The following is a 20,013-nucleotide window of genomic DNA, read 5'->3' on the forward strand; positions in this document are numbered from 1 at the left end:
TGTACATAAAAATATGTAAGATTGGTATTAATGCCTCAATTTTCAGCAGTGGAGACTAAAGCTCAGATAGATTAAAACTCTCCTAAAGCCAGGTTTCTAAACAGGATCTAATACTAAAGTTCTGTCTCATTCTTTCTACTACCCCAACTTGCCTTCACAGAATAGTATATAAATAAAAGAATTTACTGAGGTATAATTCACATACCATAAAATTCAATTCAGTGGTTTTTAGTATATTCACAAGATTTTGAGACTATCACCATGATCTAATTCCAGAACATTTCCGTCACCTCAAGGAGAAAACCCAAACCAAGTAGCAGTCACTTTCCATTCTCCTTGTCGCCCAGGTCCCTGGCCATCACTTTCTCTCTCTATGGATCTGGGTATTATGGATATTTCACATAAATGAAATCATAGGATAGATGCCTTTAGTGTCTGGCTTCTTTCACTTAGCATAATGTTTTTGAGGTTTATCCATGCTGTAGCATCTATCAGTACTTCATTTCTTTTTACAGTTGAATAATATTCCACGGTATGGATATGCCACATTTTTTTACTCATTCATGAGTAGATGGACATTTGGATGTTTCCACACATGTTGGCTATTACAGAACATGCTCCTATAAACATCCATGTACACGTTTTTGTGTGGACAATGTTTTTAATTATCTTGAGTACATACCTAGAAGTGAAGTTGCTAGGTCATATAATAGTAACTCCATGTTTAATTTTTTGAAGGAATGCCAAACTCTTTCCCAAAATGGCAGCATCCGTTTACATTCCAATCAGCAATGCATGAGAATTCTGATTTCTCCATATCCTTGCCAACACATGTAATCATCTGTCATTTTGATTATAGCCATCTTAATGGCTGTGAAGTGGTATCTCTTCACAGTGGTATCACTTTGTAGTTTTGATTTGCATTTTCCTAATGACTAATAATGTTGAGCATCTTTTCATGTACTTATTGGCTATTTATACATCTTCTTTGGAGAAAGTATTCAAATCCTTTGCCCATTTTTAAATTGGGATATTTGTCTTTTAGCTGTTGAATTGTTAGTGCTCTTTATATATTCCAGATACTGGGCCCTTATCAGATATATGATTTGCAAATATTTCCTCCCATTATTTGGGTTGTCTTTTCACTTTGATAGTGTCCTTTGAAGAACAAAAGACTTTAGTTTTGATGAAGTCCAACTTACCTATTTTTGCTTTGGTTGCTTTTGCTTTAGGCATTATATCTATTAAACTGCTTTTTTTTTTTTACATCTTTATTGGAGTATAATTGCTTTACAGTGTTGTGTTAGTTTCTGCTGTATAACAAAGTGAATCGGCTATATGTATACATATATCCCCATATCCCCTCCCTCTTCAGCCTCCCTCCCACCCTCCCTATCCCACCCCTTTAAGTTATATCTATTAAACTGTTGTTTAATCCATGGTCTTAAAGATTTACATCTCTGTTTTTTTCTAAGAGTTTTATAGCATTTAGGTCATTGATCCACCTTGAGTTAATTTTTTATATGGTATGACATAGGGGCCCAATTTTACTCTTTTGCATATGAATACCCAGTTTTCTCAGCACCATTTGTTGAAAAGACTAATTTCCCCCCATCGAATTGTCTTGGCACCCTTGTCAAAAATCAGTTAATCATGTGGTGATCATTTTGTAATGTATAAAAATATCAAATCATTATGTTATACACTTGAAACCAGTGTAACATTGTAAGTCAACTACACATCAATTTTTAAAAATAGTTTTGAAAAAAAGAATGTATGATGGGTAGAAGAGGTTATAAGGTTCAAGACAAAATGGAGTTTGAGAGTGTTTCCAAGCACATAAATATATTATTTCATAAGAATTCTTAATTACATAAAAGGAGTCATAGGACCAATAAATTAGCAAATTGTTTTAATTCTAACATTCAGAATGATTTCACTCTTTTTTGAAGCAACCTGCATCAAAAGCACTCTAGAAGATATATTCAGTAAAATTCATTTATTCAGATTCATTGGGAAAAGGCATTTAATCCTGTATGAATCTCCTCATAACAGAAGTTTAATCTTCATGTAATAGAATTTATCTTAAATGACCAAAAAAAATCAGTTGATCATAAATGTATGTGTTTATTTCTGGACTTGCAACTCTGTTTCATTGATCTATATGTCTATTCTTATGCCAGTACCACACTTGTCTTTTTTTAATTAAGGTATAGTTGATTTACAATATTACATTAGTTTCAGGTGTACAACACAGTGATCCACAATTTTTATAGACTATATTCCATTTAAAGTTATTACAAAATATTGGCTACATTCCCTGTGTTGTACAATATATCCTTGCAGCTTACTTATTTTATACATGGTACTTTGTACCTCTTAATCCCCTACCTCTATATTGCCCCTCCCTCTTCCCTCTCCTCACTGATAACTACTAGTTTGTTCTCTAAATCTATAAGTCTTTTTCTGTTTTGTTAAATTCATTCATTTGTTCTATATTTCAGATTCCATATATAAGTGGTAACATACAGTGTATGTATTTTTCTGTATGATTTATTTCACTAAGCATAATAACCTTCAGGTCTATCCACATTGTTGAAAATGGCAACATTTCATCCCTTTTTACGGCTGAGTAATACTCTATTCTATTACATATATATATGTAATTGTAGATAGATAGATGCACATACACACAATAGAATATAAATATAAATAAACAAACAAATAAATAAATAAATAAATAAATAAATATATATATATGTAAAACAGATTCTTTATCCAGTCATCTGTTGATGGACACTTAGGTTGCTTCCATATCTTGGCAATTGTAAATAATGCTAGTATGAACACTGGGGTGCATGTATCTTTTCAAATTAATGTTTTCATCTTGTTTGGATTTCTGGATCATATGATAGATTCTATTTTTAGTTTTTTGAGAAATCTCCATACCATTTTCCATAGTGGCTGCACCAATTTACATTCCCCCCAACAGTGTACTAGGGTCCCCTTTTCTCCACATCCTCACCAACATTTGTTATTTGTGGTCTTTTTGATGATAGCCATTCTGACAGGTGTGAGGTGATATCTCATTGTGGTTTTGATTTGCATTTCTCTGATGATTAGCAATGCTGAGCATCTTTTCATGTGCCTGTTGGCCATCTGTATGTCTTCTTTAGGAAAATGTCCATTCAGGTCCTCTGCCCATTTTTTAGTTGCATTGTTGGTTTCTTTGATGTTGAGTTATATGAGCTGTTTATATGATTTGGATGTTTTGGATATTATATATTTTGGAGAAGGATATCAGTCATATCATTTGCAAATATTTTCTCCCACTCAGTAGCTTGTTTTTTTCTTTGGTCAAGGGTTTCCCTTGCTGTGCAAAAGCTTTTAAGTTTAATTAGGTCCCATATGGTTATTTTGGTTTTGTTTCCTTCGTCCTTAAGAGACATCCAAAAAAATATTGCTACACTTTATGTCAAAGAGGGTTTGCCTATGATTTCTTCTAGTTTTATGGTTTCCAGGTTTACATTGAGGTCTTTAATCCATTTTGAGTTTACTTTTGTATATAGAGTGAGAAAATATTCTAGTTCATTCTTTTACATGTAGCTGTTCAGTTTTCCCAGCACCATTTATCGAAGAGACTGTCTTTTCCTATCGTATATTCTTGCCTACTTTGTCAGATTAATTGACCAAAAGTGTCAGTGTTTACTTCTTGGCTCTCTCTATTCTGTTCCATTGATCTATGTGTCTGATTTTGGGCTAGTATCATACTGTTTTGCTTACTGTAGCATTGTACTGCAGTCTGTAGGCTGGGAGCATGGTGCTGCCAGCTCTGTTTTTCTTTGAGATTATTTTGACTATCTGGGGTCTTTTGTGTTTCCATACAAATTTTAGAATTATTTTTTCTTGTTCTTTGATAAATGTCAGTGGTATTTTAATAGGGATGCCACTGAGTCTGTAAATTGCCTTAAGTAGTATGGTCATTCTAACAATATTCATTCTTCCAGTCGCTGAACATGGTAAATCTTTCCATCTGTTTGTGTTGTCTTCAGTTTCTTTCATCAGTATCTTATACTTTTCTGAGTACAGGTCTTTTACCTCCTTAGCTATTTTATTTGCAGGTATTTTGTTCTTTTTGATGCTATTGTGAATGGGATTGCTTTCTTAAATTTTCTCTGATAGTTCATTGTTAGTGTATAGAAATGTAACAGACTTCTGTATATTAATTTTGTATCCTGCAACTTTACCAAATTCATTGATGAGCTCTAGCAGTTTTTTGGTGGTGCCTTTAGTGTTTTCTATGTATAGTATGATGTCATCAGCAAACAGTGAGTTTTACTTCTTCCTTTCCAATTTGGATTATTTCTTTTTCTTCTCTGATTGCTGTGGCTAGGACTTCCACAACTATGTTGAATAAAAGTGACAAGAGTGGGCATCCCTGACTTGTTCCTGATCTTAGAGGAAATGCTTTCAGTTTTTCACCATTGAGCATGATGTTAGCTGTGGGTTTGTCATATATGGCCTTTATTATATTGAGATATGTTCTCTCTATGCCCACTTTCTGGAGAGATTTTATCATAAATGGATGTTGAAGTTTGTCAAAGCTTTTTCTGTATCTATTGAGGTGATTATATGATTTTTATTCTTCAGCTTTTTAATATGGTGTATTACGTTGACTGATTTGCAGATATTGAACCATCCTTGCATCCCTGGGATAAATCCCACTTGGCCATGGTGTATGATCCTTTTAATGTATTGTTGGATTTGATTTCCTAATATTTTGTTGAGGATTTTTGCATCTATGTTCATCCACGATACTTGCCTATTATTTTCTTTTTTGGTGATATCTTTGTCAGGTTTCAGTATCAGGGTGATGCTGGCCTTGTAGAATGAGTTCAGTGAAGTTCCTCTGCAATTTTTTGGAATAGTTTAAGAAGGATAAGCATTAAGTCTTCTCTAAATGTTTGGTAATATTCACCTGTGAAGGAATCTGGTCCTGGAGTTTTGTTTGTTGGGAGTTTTTCTTTATTACTGATTCAATATCACTATCTGTAAGTGGCCTGTTCATATTTTTTATTTCATCTTGGTTCAGGCTTGGGAGATTGTACATTTCTAGGAATTTGTCCATTTCTTCTAGGTAGTCCATTTTTATTAATATATACTTATCTGTAGTAGTCTCTTTAAGCTCCTTTATATTTCTGTGATGTTGGTTGTAACTTCTCCTTTTTCGTTTCTGATTTTATCGATTTGGATCCTGTCTTGGGCCCTGGGACCTCTGGCTGCAGGGCCCTGGGCATTCCAGGTCTAGTGCATGTGCACTAGCGTGTGGGGCCAGGTCCTGGGCCTTCTAGTGGAGGCCCTTGACCAGGCTGGCTGTGGGCTCTGGGGGTATTAAGGTAGCCTGCCTGCTGGTAGGTGGGACTGTGGCCCCCACAGGTAGTTGCTTGGCCTGAGGTGTCCCAGTATTGGTGCCAAAAGCCTGGTGGGTAGGGCAAGGTCCTGGCATTAATTAGCTAGAGGGAGGATCCCAAAATGGCACTTGCCAGCACCAGTGTCCTTGTGGTAGAATGAGCTCCCAGAAATGGCTGCCGCCAGTGTCTATGTCCCCAGGGTGAGCCCCAATTGCCTCTTGCTTCTCCAGGAGACTCTTCAAGATCAGCAGGTGGGTCTGACCCAGGTCCCTTTCAAATTACTGCTTCTGCCCTGGGTCCTGGAGCTTGTGAAATTTTGTGTGCACCCTTTAAGAGAAGAGTCTCGATTTCCCCCAACCCTGTGGGTCTCTGCTGGCCTTAAAAGCCAAACATTCTGGGGGGTTGTTTTTCCACTGCAAGACCTCCAGGATGGTGAGCTTGATGTGGGGCTCAGCTTTCTTACTCCTTGTAAAGAACCTCTGCAATTGTCATTTTTTTCTCAGGGGTATGGGTCTTGATAACTCCTGACCTCCTACTTGTCTCCTTGTGGTTCCTTCTTTATATCTTTAGTTATAGAAGATCTTTCTGGTAGACTTCAGTGTCTCTCATCAACAGCTGCTCTGTAAATAGCTGTACTTTTGGTATGCCCACGAGAGGAAGTGCGCTTATTGTCCTTCTACGCCACCATCTTTCCACACTGTCTTGATTACAGTACCTTTGCAGTTTTGAAACTGGTAAATGTGAGTCCTCCAACTTTGTTGTTGTTTCAAGATCATTTTGACTATTATGAGTTCTTTGTTATAGTTTTCAGTATACAAGTCTTGCGCTTCGTTTGTTAAATTTATTCAGTATCTTCACTGAATATCTTCAAGTTTATCGATACTTTCTTCTGCCAGTTCAAATCTGTTCTTAAGTCCTTCTAGTGAATTTTGCATTTCAGTTATACTTTTCAACAACAAATTTTCTGTGTGGTCCTTTTTACCATTTCTATATCTTTATTAACATTCTTTTTTGTTGAGACATCATTCTTAAACTTTTCTTTTATTCTTTAAACATGGCTTTTGTTAGTTCTTTGAACATATTTATAATGACTGAGTTAATGTTTTTGTCTAGTAAGTCCAACATTTGGACTTCCTCAGGGACAGTTTCTATTGGCTGGGGGTTTTTTTCTGTATACAGAACACACTTTCTTGTTCCTTTGTATGTCTTATAATTTTCTGTTGAAAATTGAACATTTAAAAAATATAATGTGACCATCGACCATTCTACACACCAGATTCCCCTCCTTCCCAGGGTTTGTTGTAGTTTGCATTCATTATTATTTGTTGTTGCTGCTGCTGCTGCTGTTTATTTAGCAACTTTTCTGAATTAATTCATTCTGCAAAGTCAGTATTCTTTATTATGTGTGGCCACTGAAGTCTCTGCTTAGTTAGCTTAGTGGTCAGCTAATGAATAGACAGAGATTTCCTAAATGTCTTGAACCAATAAGTCGCTCAATCTTTGCCAACTTCCTCTCTGTGTGCATGCCTTCACTGGTCAAATAGGCAGTTTACAACTCAGCCTTTGCCTACATTTCTTACTTGTATAGACCCTCAAGGTGAGCCAGAGATAAGAGATTAGGGCTTTCTCAGATCTTTTCTGGGCATGTGCATAGCTCTGTACATGCAGATGACCTTTTAGATTCCCAGGAATTTGTCAAAGCTTTCCAAGGCCCCCAACCAACATCTCAGTCCCAGTTTTTTCTTTTAAATTTTGTGCTCAGCTCCTTGTTAGTCCCAGTTGCAACCACTGCTTCAGACAGCTGCAATGTTAAAAACTTCCCACTGATTATTTTCAACCAATACCCTAGCAATAAGGCTGTTTGCAGAGAAAGTTCTGAAAGCCCTGAGAATTCAGCTTTAATGGCAATTTGCAGACAGGTCACATAGGAACAGTTCTCTGGAAATGAAGCTTTTTGGAGCACTCCAAGCCCATTCTGTCCCCTCCCTATTGGCTGCTAGTTTGCTGGTCTTCATGGCTATCACAGTTGCAAGGCTGTTGGTTTCTAAGGCTACTTGAAGAGGTGGGGTAAGAGGGATGGGAACAGGGCAAGTTAAAATGCCTCGATGCTCACAATGTTTAATGAGATTCAGCCATTTTTCTTAAACAAATGCTCCTTGAATTGTTGCAAGTCTTTGCTTAATTTCTAGAGTTCTGAAAAAGTTGATTTAGACTGTTTTTGCTCATTGCTTTTCTGGAGGAGTAGGTTTTTCAGAGGTCCTCACTCCAGCATTCTGTAAGTGCTTCTCCTGAAAAAACATTTATAAATATCTCTTTGATTCAATTCTACATTTTTTGTTTTCTTTCCACTCACACAGAATACATCTCTCCTCTTTTCTCCTTCAGTGAGTGAATTAAAATCAGAGAAGAAGTATGAAAAAAACGTATTTTCTGATTTTTTTTCAGTAGTTTCCTTGTGCTACAGTAGTATAGAGGAAAGTGTCAGGCAGGAGCAAGGTGAACCAAAGCTGTTTCTTTCCTAAGAAACAAATATAAATCCAGAAGCACAGTCTTTCTAGTTCTATGATAGTCGCAAAATGAACTGGGACAGGAGACATGTTCGATTAAGGAGACTTGGAAAGGATACGTAATATTCCATGAAGAAAAGTGCTTTAATGCCTGAGTTTCCTGTAGGGAGAAGAGTGTAGTTCCTAAACAGGACAGGTATGTGATGATTACTCAACTCTGAATTTCACTTTGCCGGTATTGACCCCTTCTCACAGCTTCCTTCAAATGTCAGATGCTGAGGTGAATGAGAGGCAAAATAAAACCACGATCAGTACGTTCCCCTTCATGAGCAAAACTGGAATTGGCAAAGGGTCATGGTGACAGATACAAGGAGATTCATTCCTGGTGATATCTTGGGCCAAATTCCAGAAGCCAGTTCATCTTAGGGAGGAGTGGGCAGGAGATTTGCATGTATGACCTCACCCAGAAATTCCAGCCCCAGAGCATATAAACAGGTGAGTTGAAGCTCTTACCCAGTTTCAGGCCCAGTAGTTTCCAAACGGATCAAGACCATGGCAATCCTTGGGTCCCTGCTGCTGCCACTGGGGCTGTTTCTGTGCCTTGGACTGCTGTGTTCTCCTGCCAGCTGCATAAGTCACAATGACAACTGCATGCTCTTCAGTAAGGTCATTGTCGCCACTTACTCAGGAATGCATGCCAACCCAAATGTCTATAAAAGCAATACAGTCTACACAGGTAAGTAGAAGCCATTCTCTCTGCTGTCCTCTGTTTTCTGAGGGTAGATAAAACTGGAATTGCAGAACATATCCCTCCATCCCTGCTCTCAATGACACAAACAAAACATGTGTTTTTGACCCGTCTGGGACACAGAGGCAGAAAGAGGGAGAATGAGAACATGTGAGAGGATGGGTTGGGTGGGACTATTTCCTATTTCTGCATGTCCCCTGTGTGAACCTGAGCCATGGGAGTCATTACATCCCAAACTCAGGTTAACCGAGTCCCAGCAAGAGCACAACTGCGGCAAGTTCTCTCACTTAAATAATTTGGGCTTTTTTTTTTTTTTTTTTTTTTTTTACTTAAAACAGTCTGTATGGGGGGGGGGACATTTTTATTATTTTAAGGAATAGAAATTGCACCACAGTTTGTAGTCTTTTCCTATCCACTTGATGAAACAATGCCACCATGGATGATTGTATACGGCACAACTCCAGGAGATGCTGTTCACTTTTAGTCTGTGGGTGGAAAATCTAGTGAGCTAGACAGGGAAAGTATTACTATCCCACCTGATAAATGAGAAGCCTGAAGCTGAGAGAAGTTAAATGACTTGCTCAGGGTCTCACAGCTAATAAGTGGCAGAACTGCCTCTTGAATCTTGGTCTTTTCATTCCTAATCCAGTGCTTTTCTTTGAGGCGCCTAGAAATATTTTACAGACATCCCTTTTGGGATCAGTCAAACCTACAAGTCAAGGCAAGTGCTCTCGAATAACCTTCATAATAACAACAAATTTAATATGGCTGTTTACATGTACTAATGTATTTAGTCCTCACAATGACCTACTAGGTAGATACTGTTGTCATTTCCTGTGTGTCAATGAGAAAACAGAGGTAGAGACGCTAGTGACTCGCTCAGGTCACAGAGCTGCTTAAATGATGGACCTGGGACGTGAACCCGAGCATTCTAACTTCAGAGACCCTGCTCTTAACCACTAGACTATACGCCTCTCAGTTAAGGTAATGAGAGCTAAGACGTCATACTGTGTGCTGAGTACTGTTCTAAGGGTAAATGCTATTATCTTCGCCATTTTACAGATGAGAACTGAAGCACAGGAAAGTTAAAGTTTTACCCAAGGTCACTAGTAGGTTGCACAGCTAACATTTGAACCTAAATAATAGCCAAGATTTGTCCTGCTTTGTCTAGCCAGGCCATCCAGCTTCAGAGCCTGACTCATCTACCATGTTATCCTGCCTCTCTTAAAACTCTAACCAAATTTTGCAGAGAACACCAGGGTGATATCTATACCCATGCTCTACAGATTCCAGGCTTCAGCAGGAGAATGACTATGGCCTGCCTTCACACACTCATCCTGGCTAGTCCTTTTTTCTATTTTTTCTTGGGGACTGCCACTAAGTGCCTCAGCTGTGGTGGGTCTCCCTACGTCCCACTCCCTCAGGCAGCAGATCTTGTCCTAAACAGGGCAGGGAGGGTAATCTTGTGCTTCAAGATGAGGACCAGGAGGGCATGTGTGTGACCTTGTATACAGAGCAGGACCTGGATGGTCAGGTCTCAGACCTCTGACTTAAGGTAACACATCACGAGGTGAAGAATTTTGCTGTTGAAATGGAAGAAAAAGAAACCTATCTTGTGAATATGCAAGGGGTGCGGGGTTGGAGGTGGGGGTGGCAGAGGAGCCATGTGAAAGTAGGAAGACAGAAGAAAGAAGTATCAAAAGATGATCCATAAGACCCCTTGAAAGGGAACGTGCTGGATGAGAGGGACAACACAGCATTTACAGAGGCACTGGGTAGAGCAGAGAGAAAGGAGAAGAGGAACTAAGGCTCACTGAATGCCTACTACGTGTCATGTACTTCTTGTGAGGACCATAAGAGCCATGCGCTGGGTCCTGCAAGCAACAGAAGCAGAAATATAAAACCAGAAACGTTTAGAGGCTCTAGAAGAGCACTTTGAAGGTTTTGGACAGGTGTGTGTCCTGATGAAAGTGTTGAGTGTGGAAGTCTGATCAGTCTGAAGCCTGAGGGAGGGGACTGTGGAGGCCAGGAATCTGGATAATACAGATAACTAGGAGGGATGAAAGGCAGATGTAAGCCAGAGAGTGGGGTGGAAAACAGAAGAAAGGACAAAGGCAAGCCCAGGGGAGAGCTGACAGGCTTGATGACTGGATGACACCGTCGCTCATCACCATCCACCTCAGCACCATGCACACACATCTAGGACAAATGTCAGGTTCTCGCTGAGCAACTCAGGGCAGGGGGATCTGGCTCAGCAACCTTGACTGGCAAAAACAAACAGAACAGAGAAATGTTTCGTGCTAAGAATAACAATGGCAACTTATCCAACACCCACCAGTATTAAAGTCTTTACATTCTTCTCTTCAGTCTCCCAGGAACCTTTCAAGATAAGGTACCATGATCTCCATACAATGAGAGATAATGTCATTATCCTCAGACCTAGAACCAACCCTAGTGCAAAGCGGGCATTCAGTAAATATTTGTGGAGTGAATGATGAACAGGAAAGAAACCAAGGATCGGAGGTGAAGTGACTTGGTCTTAAATGTTAGGGCTAGGATTCAGATCCAGGACTGTCTAATCCTATTGTGCTACAAGATCAATTTTCTTTATTTTGTAAAGGAGAAGCCTTTAAAAGAAGTCGGGGTGGCTGAGAGGACCCTAGCATTGAGAAATTTGTTCAGAAGGGATCTTCTAAGGGAGGAAATGGACAAACTGAAACAGTCTCTTGAAATTCCCTCCCTATTACACATCAGAAGGCTGAAAATAACAGGTGGAATTAACAAGTGTCAGTGGGGTCCCTGTGGGCACACGCTGGGCTAGGTCAACAGGTGAGACTCACCTGAGTGGAGGGGGTCAGGGAACCTTAAGTGCTTACTTAGAGGTACTTGGATTGGGGCTTTGGCAGGTACTTGGACTAGGTACCTGGATTAGGGCCTCTGGGTCTCAGAGGCCCCCCCTTCCCTCACTCTCAACAACAAAGACCAAGAACATCAGCATTTCTGGAACCAGGAAATAGGCTTTGCTTTGACTTGGCAGTAGCAGTTCCTTACTGGCAGAAGCACTTCCCAGGAGGTCCGCTTGACCCTTTCACATGCATCCACCCCTTCTCTCCCCACACTGCATTCCTCCTGAGAGAAGGGCAGAACTCTCATCTGGCAGATAGGAACAGGGCTCAAGAGGTTAAAAGTCAGCCAGGACCTCATCCCTGATACGTAGCAAAACCAGGGCCAGAGTACAGGTCTTCTTTTGTTCACCTTTTCCTGTAGAAAACTTGGAAAACACAAAGAAGAACTAGGAAGAAAATAAAAACCATCTATAACCCCACAACCAAGAAATCCTCATAGTTAATATCTTGATGTATTTCCTTCCAGACTTTCTTCAACTTATTTCACAAAAATGGGACCACACTGTATTTACATACTACTTGTAACTTTCTTTTTTCACACTTAATTTTGATTTCATGACCCCCATCTCTTGTCTTACTGCACAGATGGCTGATTGTTTCCTTCTCATTTCCTCCTAGTGTCAGTTCCTGTGAATAACAGTATTAGCTCTGTGGTCCTGCGAGCATTAGACCAGCACAACTCAGTCATTGGCTCCTGGCAAAAAGCTGACAAGTATTGCAGCAGCAGCGTCTTGTACCACATGAAGAGCCCACACAGCAAGCTCTTCGAGGCAAAATGGGTATCTCCTAGTTCCAGGAACATAACTACAGTCGAGCTACAGTAAGAACCTATCCATATATGATTTGCTTTGGGCTTTTACAATTTCATATTATGTTTGTACAGTTTTATACTGACTTTGGAGGACTCAAAATGCAATCCAGATATGATGTGGATAATTCAGTAGCTGTACTCCTTTTCTGCCTCACCGTTCTTTGTCCTACCTTTATCTGTAGAAGTTTATACATCACACACACACACACACACACACACACACACACACACACACCAGGTATGCTCAACATAAAGAGTTGGTGTTAAAGAAAACCAGAGCTGGATAGTAGTTAAGGCAAAACTAATGAATGAATGAACAAAAACAGATTGTATTCAGGACTATCACAATAAGAGAAAAGAGACCTCTGTATGGAACAAGTCTCAACTCTGAATACAACATGGGCAAGTGGGAATTTACAGCCCAGGAACAGGGTGAGGGCTCAGTGGGTGGAAAATCACTAAGAGGAAACATTAAGACCTATAAGGGGGCTCCGGCTAAACTGACCTAACAGGATTCTTGCTTAAGGGAGGCCAAGCTGATCTGATATCACCTGGGGGGTAGTAGAGGATGAGGAATTCAATCAGATAATAAAAGTGATCAGATATCAAGGGTGGAAGGTTCTTGCTAAACTGACTTATGAGGATTTTGGCTAAAACTGGATTTTATAAGGAAGTACACAGATGGGCCTAGGAGAAGGTTCCAGAGCCTGACTAAAGTTTGGTCAAGCAAAGAATCCTTGTCACTGGCACCCAGTTTGCTTCAAATTCTCTATATTCCCTCCTACTCCCACCCAATTCATTCCTATTAGTCTGGGGCAGACAGTACTCCAGAGCCAGGCAGGGTTGGGGGCAGCAGCAGCAAACAGTTAAAAATAAAGACACTCTTCTTGAAACCATCTGGCCACCTGAGCGTTCCCCTCTCTGCCAACCCCCAGGGCAGTCCTCCAGGAGGCCTTGCTAAACTGGGGGTGCAGAGAAGCTGCCAGTAGCCAAGAGCCTGGAGGAGGGATACTCAGTCCCCATTGTTACCAAACCGAACTTGGGTCCACTCGCCTGCCGAACAGCAGAGCCAATTTACTGACTCCTGGCTGTGGTGAAGGAAAGTGCAGCGTTTATTGCAGGCACCAAGCAAGGAGAACAGGTGGCTCACGCTCAGAAGACCCGGCCTCCGCAATGGCTTTCAGGGAAGTTCTTTTAAAGGCCACATTTGGGGTGAAGTTTTCAGGGGGCATGACTTTCTTCTGATTGGTTGGTGGTGGTGAGGTAACAGGGTGATGCTTCAGGGATCTGAATCATCAGCCTTCTGATTCCAATCAGTCTGGGGTCTACGTGCTTGTGGTCACCATGTAGTCACCATCCTCCACTTGGGCAGGGGTCTTAGTTTCTGCATAACAACTCAAAGATATGTGTCAGATTGTTATATGTATCCCTTGAGGAGAACTAGGACTCTGTTTTATCACTGAAGTATTATTTCTTGACTGCTTTCCTTTGTTTCTGCATTCCCTCACTTCCCTAATTAGTAACTGCTTAAGTCTGCTCTTTGGAACTCGAGGAGGGTCTAGGAGACTAAAGCCTTTTTCTACAAACAAGAAATGGGGGGACACGGAGTGGCTTTTGTACTAGGGCGGGCCCCCAGGGTCCTGCTTGGTTTCAGTCCCCCCGTTTCTTTGATACTTTTCAATCCTAAGGGGAATGGGGGTGGGGAGTGGGACAAGAAAGAGAATAAAGTTTTTGAGAGTGGTTAATCATAAACTCAGCAGGGGATCTCAGTTTTAGGGAGACTCGGTTTCACCATGACACAGAGAAGCATTTTTTAAAACATAGATTCATTTTGGAAATGGCTTGCTGGCAGAAAGTGTGATGATTGTACAATAAAACCGGCTTCCTCCTGTTACACAAAATGGACACACTCAGATTCTGAGGTGAGGCCACCTGGGGACTCTAACAAAAAACTTCCGTCCCAGCTAGGGATTTATTTTCAAGTTCACTTTAAGAACCAAATGTTGAGAGGTCCTTACGCTTTCAGACTGCCATTTTGTACTGAAAGGGCAGGTCTGACCATCAGGCCATGTCCACTATGAACTGCCACTAAGTCTCTGTAGACAGCGGTGATGGTGACGCTGCCAAGTCACTCCAGCCTCTCCAGCCATGCCCAGGCCTGGTTGGACCTAGCTGGCTCTGGAGGAGGTGCTATTATGCCCACAGAGCAACCTGCAAGACTAAAATCCAAAGGGAGGTGCTACAACCCAGCCTCACGGTGACAGCAGCCCCTTAGAAGCTGGCCAGGGCTAATGAGGGCAATGGTTTTCCTTTCATCTCACCTCCTTAAGGCCTCCACACTCCATGCAACAACAGATAAAACACCAAATGGTGGTGACAATCTTCAATGGAAACAGCACATTCTCACCAACAGTGCGGTCTCCAGACCCCTCTTCACTCGCACCTGCTGTGATGCACTGGCCTCTCTTGCTTGTTTACGATGTACACACGCAGACTTGATCAGCGAGGCTGACAAGGGGAGGGGAGCAGCACATACAATGGGGGAAGCCCACTACACTGAGTAGCGCACAAAAGGCAACATGAAGAGGTTCCTGCCCACCGAACTTTACGATGAGGGTTGGGAGGCAGGGCCTATACAGAAATAATTACAGAGGTTACACAGCACTTCCTCAGAAAGCACCCCCTGAACCCCCAGATCAAGTTCCTCTCCCTGTTTACTCACTCTCATCACTGCCACTGCCTCGTTGCAATCACTTTCTTGTCAGTTGACTATTCGGTTAAAGTCTCCAGGGTAAGAACCACGCCTGCTGTGTTCACCACTGTTCCCTCAGCAGTAAGCACAGTGACTGGCATGTATTGCACTCTCGTTAATTGTTCAATGTATGAACAAGAGACTGATATAATAATGGACCCAATGATATCAGAACAACAGACCAAGCTGTACAGGTCATTTAAGGACGCTACACGTCAGGCGTTGTTGACAAAAGAACTTGCCCTCGAAGAGCTGGCCCTCCAGTCGGGGTAGAGGCTCACAGCAAGGCAGTGCAGTAGAGGGGCATGTCTCTCTGATGGGGCTCTGTCTGGGTCCATGACAACCAGGAGAAACAATTTCATAGAGGCTACTGTCGAGTCTGTGGGCAGATGTGCCCGGGACTGGTATTACAAGCAGAAAGACTAGCCTGAACAAAGACCAGCCGTGTATACCAGCCTGTGGGGAATCCAGGGTGCTGGTGTTGGTGGGGGAGAGGGATGGACATGATCTTGTCTGGAGCAAAACTGTGGAAGATCTTGGTCAAGACAGTATACAGCAGACCAGTACTGAATGATCTGCTACTTGTGCTGTAAAGAATTTAAGCACAAAAGGAACTAAGAAGTTGGGGTCCCCTGGGAAGGCAGTAATGTGAGCTGAACTTGTGAATTCCCCACCATTATCTCTCTTCAATTTTCCCTCCACAGAGTCTTCACAGTCGATTTCCACAACATGGCTAGAGTTTCTTTTAAGATACTGAAAAGAAATGGTAAGTTCCTCTGCAGTCTATTTACATATCTGGCAGTGAAATCCATTGGCCCGGAAAATTATCTTGTGGGTGCCCTAGAAAAAAGTCTTCTAATCATGCATTACCCAGGTACCAGTTAAGTCTCCCAGCACCCTGAGGTCTACACAAGATTAGCTCAACCCCTTATCCTGTGCCCTGTGGAAAACAAAAGCCAATTCCAAGGGGCCTTCGATTCTCATGGTCACTTGTGGCTCCAGACGCCAGCTTCCTTAGGAGCTGTTTCCATTCAACACCACACAGACATGGATATGGAAGTTGGTTCCTTCCTCAATTTTCACAAGAATACCACCTCACACAGAGCCTTCATTGGTATAGCAGACTTTACTGAAGGGTTTAAGGGATGAGAAGGGAGATTTGCACAAAGCAGGGTTGATAGCATAGAAAACCAATAATTTCATTAGTTCTCAGAGTGGCCTCTGACCTCCAGCACAACCACCAGGAATTTCCACTGGCCTTTCCCAGGCTGTAGTCCTCAACTTCAAACCATTCTGAGGCTCCCTGCCCTTCTCCCTTCTCTGCACCCTTCATTCTCTCTTATCTCTCTCTTGCAAGCAAAAACAAATTCAAGAAACTGAGGTTCAGAAAAGATAGGTAATTTGCCCAAGGCCACACAGAAAGTAAATGGCAAAACGAGGACTCAAATTCCACATCTTATACTTTTCTCGACTTTTCTTAAACTTACTTTAAAACTATAAAGACAATCTTTTTTTTTAATGAAGTTTTTAAATACAAGCTTCAACCAAGAACAAGTAACATTAGTCCTTCTCGGTGTCTAGATAACAGGTCTTCCTCGTGAGCCCCCAAACACTGAAATGCATCTAGTACGCTGCTCATTTTCCTGTCAGTCAAGCATTGCAAATGTGATCAAAGGCATATCTATCTTCAACAACAAATATTAAAGTGATTATGCCTAATGAAACTATTATATGAAAGCCCTAACTGTTTCCTTGGTGGTTTCCCCTCTGTGAAAAGTTTGGGATGTTATTTTCTTTCTCCAGGACATTTTTGAAATGAACACTCGTATAGATGCTAGGAAAGGAAAAGAAAAAAAAAAGTTTGTCTCTAGTCAGGACTCCTTAGCTCCATGCTAATAAAATCCAGATTTTAAAAAAGGAGAAGAAAGCAGTTCTGTTCAGACTTTGGGCTCAGTGGTGTGCTAGAGAAACATTTGCCCTGAGGAAATGCTAAATGAGATAAGACAATGCCACAGAGCTGGAAGGCACCCTGCAAGTGGGCAGAATGTACAGGTCTGCGCAAATTGCTTTGCATTTCCCTTCTTCGTCCTTATAGTCCCCTCTGTGGTTCACTCAGACCCTTGGAAGTATCATTGCCAAGCTCCAGTTTTTCAGGATCAGACAACCCCCCAGGGATGTAGGCCTGGCTTTCTCTGCTTCTCTGCAAAGCAACCTCAGAGAACCAACGTGTGGTCAGATCAATGCCTGTGAAAATGATCAATGCCTCAGACACCACAAAAAGGGATTCAAGCATTTGGACAGGGCCTCCTTCCACTTCCTTTAAAGCCGAGTCAGCCATCCTCAAGTCTGGATGGTGTCTAGTTCTTATAACCTTTACATGGAAACTTTGAAATTAGCAAAAAAATAAAATAAAATAAAATTGTACCACTCTGGATCACATTTGCACTGATTGATCGAATATAATATTAGGGACATGAGGACATTTGAAGGCAGACTACCTTCCCAACAGCAAATTCAATAGTTATGTAAGTTCAGTATAAATTCCTTCTTCCATAGGTCTTAAGGTCAGAGTGTTTCTTATTTTTTGTTCCTTAACATTCTGTACCCCTAGTTTCCCCTCCTCTAAATACACTTGGCCCTTGCGAAGTGTTCACTGAATTCTGCCCATGAACTCTGGCTCCAGCATTCCATCACATTAGCCTCGTTTCTCTAGTGCCCACTCGCTACCCAAAAGAGGTCCTGATGCCATTTTTTTCCCCAGGGACAACCTCAGACTTGACCACCAAGATCTCCACAATCAAGCCAACCACAGCCAAAACCCCAATCCCAACCCACAAGCTAACCACAACCCCGACCCACAAACTAACCACAAGCCCGATCCACAAACTAAACACAAGCCTGACCCACAAACTAACCACAACCCCGACCCACAAGCTAACCACAACCCCGACCCACAAACTAACCACAAGCCCGATCCACAAACTAAACACAAGCCTGACCCACAAACTAACCACAACCCCGACCCACAAACTAACCACAAGCCCTATCCACAAGCTAACCACAACCCCGACCCACAAACTAACCACAAGCCTGATCCACAAACTAAACACAAGCCTGACCCACAAACTAACCACAACCCCGACCCACAAACTAACCACAAGCCCAACCCACAAGCTAACCACAACCCCGACCCACAAACTAACCACAAGCCCGATCCACAAACTAAACACAAGCCTGACCCACAAACTAACCACAACCCCGACCCACAAACTAACCACAAGCCCAACCCACAAGCTAACCACAACCCCGACCCACAAACTAACCACAAGCCCGATCCACAAACTAAACACAAGCCTGACCCACAAACTAACCACAACCCCGACCCACAAACTAGCCACAACCCCGACCCACAAACTAACCACAAGCCCAACCCACAAACTAACCACAACCCCGACCCACAAACTAGCCACAACCCCGACCCACAAACTAGCCACAACCCCGACCCACAAACTAACCACAACCCCGACCCACAAACTAACCACAACCCCAACCCACAAACTAACAAGCCCGACCCACAAACTAACCACAACCCCAACCCACAAACTAACAAGCCCGACCCACAAACTAACCACAACCACCACGGCCCACAAACTAACCACAAGCCCAACCCACAAGCTAACCACAACCCCGACCCACAAACTAACCACAACCCCGACCCACAAACTAACCACAACCCCAACCCACAAACTAACAAGCCCGACCCACAAACTAACCACAACCACCACAGCCCACGAACTAACCACAACCCCAACCCACAAACTAGCCACAACCCCGACCCACAAACTAACCACAACCACCACGGCCCACAAACTAACCACAAGCCCAACCCACAAGCTAACCACAACCCCGACCCACAAACTAACCACAACCCCAACCCACAAACTAACAAGCCCGACCCACAAACTAACCACAACCACCACAGCCCACAAACTAACCACAACACCGACCCACAAACTAGCCACAACCCCGACCCACGAACTAACCACAACCCCGACCCACAAACTAACCACAAGCCCAACCCACAAACTAACCACAACCCCAACCCACAAACTAGCCACAACCCTGACCCACAAACTAACCATAACCCCGACCCACAAACTAACCACAACCCCAACCCACAAACTAACAAGCCCGACCCACAAACTAACCACAACCCCGACCCACAAACTAACCACAACCCCGACCCACAAACTAACCACAACCCCGACCCAGGAACTAACCACAATCCACAAAATAACCACAACCCACAAGTTAACCACAACCCGAACCACAGCCAAAAGCTCAGCCAACAGAGCCTTCCTCAGCCCCATGAGCGATGCCATTCAGATCCTGCTCGTCTTTCTCACCAGCAAACTCCTCTTCTAGAAGGAAGCTGGGGGAACAATTGCTTCTGCCTCCACTGCATCCTTCTATGTTCAGTCCCAAGACAGGGCTCTGATCTGTGTGAATGAAGACTCTGCGTTCTCAGAGGTACAACTCTACTGCCACTGCTTCAGACCCAAACGGAGACCGGAGGGTCACTTAGTGGAGGGTAGCCAGTCCGCTCACTGCTGTTCAACTGGATCTCTCAGGACACAAATTAGGCTTTTTGTAACCTGGTCTGGGTGTAACTTGGAATTCTGGCTCTTAATTTAACATGTCGACAGCCAATTCCACAGTCAGTTTAAACTTTTATTTAGATGCAACACCAGTAGTATTTGAAGGGAAAGAAAATAAGAATGTACCATGTCTGAGTAGCCAAGGATAGGTAAAGATTATGGTATAAAGGCATTATTTTCTGTCATACCAAATATGCTATGCTTCAAGCAAGAATAATGA

At 42.2% G+C, this 20,013-nt stretch overlaps 1 protein-coding gene across 1 annotated transcript; it reads left to right on the plus strand.

The window, feature by feature from the left end:
• Positions 1-8,461: 8,461 nt before the first annotated feature.
• Positions 8,462-19,560, plus strand: PLET1 (placenta expressed transcript 1). The gene is made up of 5 exons (XM_065882343.1): positions 8,462-8,654; positions 12,191-12,392; positions 15,840-15,901; positions 17,692-17,699; positions 19,447-19,560. The coding sequence occupies exons 1-5, from the start codon at positions 8,471-8,473 to the stop codon at positions 19,558-19,560; spliced, it is 570 nt and encodes a 189-aa protein (XP_065738415.1). The 5' UTR covers positions 8,462-8,470.
• The last annotated feature ends 453 nt before the right edge of the window (positions 19,561-20,013 follow it).

This window comes from Phocoena phocoena, chromosome 8 (assembly GCF_963924675.1).
Source record: "Phocoena phocoena chromosome 8, mPhoPho1.1, whole genome shotgun sequence".
NCBI classification, from domain to species: Eukaryota; Metazoa; Chordata; class Mammalia; order Artiodactyla; family Phocoenidae; genus Phocoena; species Phocoena phocoena.

Bases quoted from the DNA above. Each gene is read 5' to 3' on its own strand.
- PLET1 (XM_065882343.1), top strand. From the start codon at position 8,471: ATGGCAATCCTTGGGTCCCTGCTGCTGCCACTGGGGCTGTTTCTGTGC. The intron at 8,655-12,190 runs GTAAGTAGAAGC...ATTTCCTCCTAG, and splicing joins AAGCAATACAGTCTACACAG to TGTCAGTTCCTGTGAATAAC. The intron at 12,393-15,839 runs GTAAGAACCTAT...TTCCCTCCACAG, and splicing joins ATAACTACAGTCGAGCTACA to AGTCTTCACAGTCGATTTCC.